General features: G+C 31.7%; 1 protein-coding gene across 3 annotated transcripts; it reads right to left on the bottom strand.

The window, feature by feature from the left end:
• Window positions 1–284: 284 nt before the first annotated feature.
• Window positions 285–4,745, bottom strand: LOC139839879 (probable sugar phosphate/phosphate translocator At1g06470). 3 transcript variants are annotated; one of them, XM_071830076.1, is made up of 12 exons: window positions 4,647–4,745; window positions 3,954–4,519; window positions 3,688–3,857; window positions 2,918–3,003; window positions 2,725–2,774; window positions 1,971–2,038; window positions 1,667–1,767; window positions 1,513–1,525; window positions 1,234–1,418; window positions 999–1,085; window positions 783–877; window positions 285–578 (listed from the first exon to the last, which is right to left on the bottom strand). In XM_071830076.1, exons 2-12 carry the CDS (start codon window positions 4,373–4,375, stop codon window positions 461–463), a joined length of 1,395 nt encoding a protein of 464 aa, XP_071686177.1. In that variant the 5' UTR covers window positions 4,376–4,519; window positions 4,647–4,745; the 3' UTR covers window positions 285–460. The 3 variants fall into 3 exon arrangements, 2 of the variants coding, with proteins under 2 accessions (XP_071686177.1, XP_071686178.1); XM_071830077.1 differs by having other exon boundaries at window positions 789–877; XR_011757144.1 differs by having other exon boundaries at window positions 466–578; window positions 695–877.
• Between the last annotated feature and the right edge of the window lie 1,255 nt (window positions 4,746–6,000).

Below are 6,000 nucleotides of genomic sequence, written 5' to 3'. Positions count from 1 at the left end.
TTTTTCTTTTGGTAAAGGTTAATGTCTTTAATAATTGTTTTTTTAGCTTTTGAAAGTATTTTATGATTTATGATTTCCTTCAAGTGGTCACTTTACTAAAAATCCACCATTGGAGATCCTCTAAGACAATGTAGTTGCAGCCATAAAGTTAGACCTGGAAACAAATTGAATGAAACGTTGTTCCTATTTGTTTTGTTAGTTTAACCTTAATTGCAGTAACTATTTGTTCATGAATATGCAAACAAACATGAAAGCATATTAATTAAAAAAAAAAAAAATGGATTGCTCTTGTTCCTTAGCATATTGGTAAACAAATTGGCCACAATAACAAAACTGTATTTGCAATTATGAATGAACCCCAGAAAATGTACTGGATCTAAAAAAACAAAATGACTAATAATTACTGACATGGGGTTCATACTCTTGTAAAGAAACATATAACAGCATGATGAACCAACACTCACATACTGCTTACGTCTTCTTCCATATCCTCAAGAATAACGTACTTTGCAGGGACGTTATTTCGAGATTCTTCGGCTTCATCTCCACTTGCTTTTCTGTTCTGAAACTTTTGGTACCTGATATGTGTCATTCAAAGAACATGAAGTTAAAAAGTAATATAGCCATGAAAAACGGAAAGCACTCAAAGATGCATACTGAGTATATCATTAATGACAGTATAGATTAAGCAAACCATAATTAGCGGCAACAAACTTATAGAATAAAAAAGGTCCGTCCAGATGACAAAAAAAGCAAAGGAGAAAAGGGGCCCAGTCACTTACTTGTACCAGTTGAATAGGCTCACGCCGAACATAATTGTAACGAGACCAGCTCCTTTCAGCCATGTAAATTCATCATGGAAATAAAATACAGCTACCTGAAAATATATAAATAGATGTTAGTAGTATAATAATAAGATGAAAGCATACATCAAGATTTCTGATTAGTTAGAAATATTTATTCAAATACTAAATTCAAGACTTAAATATCTGTCGTACCAGTATTGTGACAGCTTCCTTCACAACTCCAGCAATAGTCACTGTTACTGCACTTGTTATTGATACAAGAATGTATTCTGTCAACACCTGTAACAAATGAGACACAAATAAAAGTTAGGATAATAATAATAATTAATAATACTGTAATAATAGAACACTTGAATGTTAGATACAATTTTAGATTCAAAATCCCAATCTTTTTACATAGTAACTGATAATTTTAGCCACCGATTACCATAAAAAAGGCAAGAGTTCCCCCAAAAAGCATCAGGAGGCCACTACGGGTGATATGCCATGAGCTATCAAAATAACTACTCTTTCTAAACTCATCCCAGGGATCCAATATGAAAGAGAACAAAGCAGTTGCAACTGCCATTACTGGAGTTACATAGCTCATAAGCTTCAGGGGATTCTTCAAACCTGTTTACAAGATGATAAATAATATATGAATACGAATATATATTATGTATAAAAGTTGAACTTGTAAAAACTTAATAGCAAGAAAGGTACTTACCATACACTTCTTTCTGTAGATTTGATAGGCGTCAGCGTTAAGTAATTAGTTTTTTAACAAAGAAAAGAAAGATAAATATCAATTGAAAATGATTGATAATAAAGCAGAAGCTAAATAATTGCAAACAATAACTGGAACTGAAAACATACAATACCTGAAGAAGAATTTGAGTCATGCTCCAGCGGAAACCAGACATAACAGCAGCAAGCATGACAAATATGAAACCCCAAAATTCAAATGCAGTCTCTTTCGCAACTGCAACAACAATGATGTAATCAAGGTGATGACAGATTATTAAAAGTATACACGTATAATCATGATAATGAAATGGAGAATAGGATCAATTGGGATTCAAACGTATTAAAGAAACACTAATCGTGTACAACAACAAATAAGAACTTGCACCACAAAGTTTTTCAAAAAAAACAGGTCACATATACTTGTTTAAAGGATATTACCTGTTAACAGGATCCCAACAGATATTATCAAAATGATGCCTAAAAGTTTGACACTTGGAGTCTCCAACCTACAAAGTAAATTTCATGTTAGTTGCCACAAGGTAGATCACTAGTTCACTACCTCGTTGTAGTTGATGAGTAAAAAGAGATTTGCATTTCTAACATTTTCATTAAAATCACATTTGGCCAAAAGCTGCCTATGACCCTATGTTTTGGGATGAAGGGGTTATAAATTCTATATGTTTTGGGATGAAGGAGTTTAAAATTCTCTCTTATACAACTGCCTAATTTATTCTAGTTAAACTGATACTTATATTCACTGTCAAGCCCATCCAAAAAGGACCGGTTGTATCTCAAGATAACTCACGTTATGATGATTATATTATATCAAAGTGTGTGGTGCTTGTTAAATAGAATTGGATATAATAATGTAGAGAAGCTCACTTTAGAATGTCAAAAATGGAAAACCAATTCATGCTTAAGATGGATAGATATGCATCCATTTATTTTTTTTTCATTAACACAGTCGCACATAGTTACACAAGTATAAAAATTTCGGCTTGCAGTGTCAAAATATAATGATTATTTCACCTGCAACATACTAATAGTACATTGTTATTAATTTATTATAGTGAGATGCAAAATATAATAGGAAAAGAATAAAAAAATAAAAATTGATTTAGATGACACTCTTGAAAGAAGCCCATTTGAAGGGGTGGAATAGGAAGGGGAAAAGATAGAAAGTAAACAATACCTGAATGCAAAAGCAAATATTAAGAGAAATATAGGAGAGGCAGACTTGCACTGCAAACAAGAGAAAATGTGATTGGTAAAAACATAATGACATCTTAATTTGAGATAAATAGAGGCAGAGTAATTCATGCTTACAATACATGTATGTTGTATTTAAATTTTCAACACAAAATGAATAGAGAAAGATGACCAACCATAGTGGCAAATGTAACAGTTATAAAAACAAGGGATGCATTGCTCAAGTTGATATCCAGTGCCGTTGCAAAAGCCGTTGGTACAACTGTGAAAGGCAAAGTCCATCTGTTGCATTAGTTATTAGATATGTTAATAAAAATTTGCAATACATGGAAAGATCTCAAGTTATATACATCAAATCTTATTATTCCATCAAAGGGCATAAGATAAAAGTATAGATATTAAACATTTATGATAAGGGTGGATTGACAACATATGTATTATTAGACACTGAAACAGTGGAGTGAAACAAGTAAAAGACTGATTTTCTCAGAGTTATAGGAGATTCAGATAAACAATCAAAATACTGCAGAAGTTAATAGTTGGAATCAAAACTGTTGAGTTAGGCCTAACAAGCTACTTTATTTAAGCACAGAAAACAGCCAACAACAATTTGGCCTAAAAACTACTTTTATACATATTAGCATAGAAATAACCCAACAAGTTATATATGACCAAGGTTTACTCTAATCAAACGAATATTTGTGTGGTGACTCAACCTGCTACTTGTGCAATATTAATATACAGTAAAAATAAAATGTTTCCCTGTATAATGTCTACAAATCATATAAATTCTAGTTAAGATTTTATAGAGCTCATAATTGAATTATTCAAACCTATGGGAAGTCCATTAAGTTACATCTAAATATATGAATACACTACCTAACCCTTACAAACTCAAACGCTCAAGAATAACACATATCGAAGAATATATATTGTACTTGCTTACTTTTCACAAAGTAGTCCTTCCATGACATATGTACGGTTGGTTCAAATCTTTTTGACCAAAAGTATGTGATTCCTTTCGATAAAACTGCTTGCATTGCAAAATGAACCGTATTCATCAATAAGGGAGCAGGAAATCTTCCCATATCATCTCCCAGTAAAGTCTTATTATACCTGTTACAAACAACAAACACATTATGAAAACACAACTCAAAACGAAAGATATATATCAAACAAGCTTCCAATCTCAAACAACAAACTTTTACTTACAGTGTCAGTAACGTACTGAATATGTACCACATAAGTATCAAAAACAACGTCTTGACTATATCTGAAACAGCTATAGAATTCTCTGATCTTGACCTAACATCTGTATCTTTGTAAACCAAATCAGTATCTTCAATATCAAAAGATGCATAATTCTCATTTTGATTTCCTCTTCCATTCATATTTACACCACTCAATCGAAACCTATCTTCATCCCCCTCACTCTGTAAGCTGACTTCTCGCAGCACCGGCAGTTCAAAACTATCGTCTACTTCAGATTTTTCGACAATCTCAGTAGTTTCATCTACAGCCTTTAAATTGTGCATTCCATCTTTTTCACCCCATCCAGAGAACGAAGGATCCCGATGGAAACCAAATCCTTCGCTGCGGACATTCTTTCCTGTGTTTAAATCACTTTCTACCATTTTGTTCACAAATTGTTGTCACGTCCATCTAAACCCTAACCCCCATTACATCCACTTAATTGATCACTGCCACCAATACAATTAGCTCTATATAGTATCAAATATCAGCTTTAACCTAATTCACCCAATAGTCCTCAAGTCCAACTGATCAAATCATAACAAATTACATATATTTCAGCCAAATATTTGAATAAATCATCATCATCAATATACATATATTAAACATTGAAGCTCGGAATTAAATGAAACGCAAATTTATGGAGGAGCATACCTTCGGCAAGTTATTAGATGGAACCGGTAGATATATAGATAGATACAAATACACCGTTTGAATTTGTTGCAGGTTCGCACATATAGATGCAGATCTTTGATAAGGAGATACAGAGATCTGTAAGAAAATGTCAAGTATGTAACTCGTATGTTATGATGGTTAACACATATGGTCCTTTAAGTACTAAATAATGTACGTTATGGTCCTTAGTACATTTTAACTCTTAAATAACATTACTAGTAAATGAAATCAAAGGGACCAATGAGAGCGCGACATGTGGCGCGAAAATTACATGTGATTAAAAAAAAATCAAAAAATTTTTTTTAGAAAAAAATTTCAAAAATTTTTTTAAAAAACTTTTTTTTTCAAATTTTTTTTACAATCACATGTGATTGGATTTGACATGCATAATCACATGTGATTGGGTTTACAATCATATGTGATTGACATGCAGAATCACATGCGATTGTAGAAAAAAAAATTTCGAAAAAAAAAAATTTCGAAAATTTTTTTTTCAAAAAAAAAAATTCGGAAAAAAATATTTACGAAAAAATATTTTGTAAATTTTTTTCAATCACATGTGATTTTCGCGCCACATGTTGCGCTCTCATTGGTCCTTTTGATTTCAAGCAAATTAATGGATTCAAGAGATTATAACTCTACATAACATATGTTTTAAAAAAAATAAAAATTAAATGTGCTACATAACTTTTGTATAATCTCCCAATATTTTATTTAAATTAGTAATACTTTATTCTATTTAACTTATATTAACAAATCCATCGATTCGTCAACAAATTAATTTTGTTACCACCCTCATTAAATAACAAAATCGGTAGGTTTAGTAGCTTAAATTGAAAGAAAACATAGTATTCCATCATCAAGTGAAGTATGGTACATTTTGGATTTTTTTCTTTTCATTGTTTTTTTTAGATAAACGGTACTAAATAATATAAGGGGTATTCCGGTGTTCTTCGGATCCAATTCAATCCTTCTACGACCAAAACTCAATTTGTGGAAAACCTTTGATGACTTCCTTATGAAAACATCCATTTTTATATGAGTATAGACGGTATCTCTTTAATCTTCGTGATATTGACCACATTTCTAATCCCTATTTGCATTTTAGTAGGTTGGTCTGGTTCGACCAAAATGCACTTTTTGAAACAATTATAATCATTTGTCAAAATACTTGTTTGTAAAAAATAAAATAAGGGGCAGCGATCTAATTAAAAGAAATTCTTTTATTCACAATCCCCGAATGTATCTAACTAGTTGATACTTTCAAACCCCAATGTCGTTAGTAAAAGACCACTGACTAGTTAGGGGGTCATATGCAAAGCCAGCCATCTCT

This window comes from Rutidosis leptorrhynchoides, chromosome 4 (genome assembly GCF_046630445.1).
Source record: "Rutidosis leptorrhynchoides isolate AG116_Rl617_1_P2 chromosome 4, CSIRO_AGI_Rlap_v1, whole genome shotgun sequence".
NCBI lineage: Eukaryota > Viridiplantae > Streptophyta > Magnoliopsida > Asterales > Asteraceae > Rutidosis > Rutidosis leptorrhynchoides.
The sequence above is the reverse complement of the archived record's forward strand: the minus strand, read 5'-3'. Positions and strand labels throughout refer to the sequence as shown.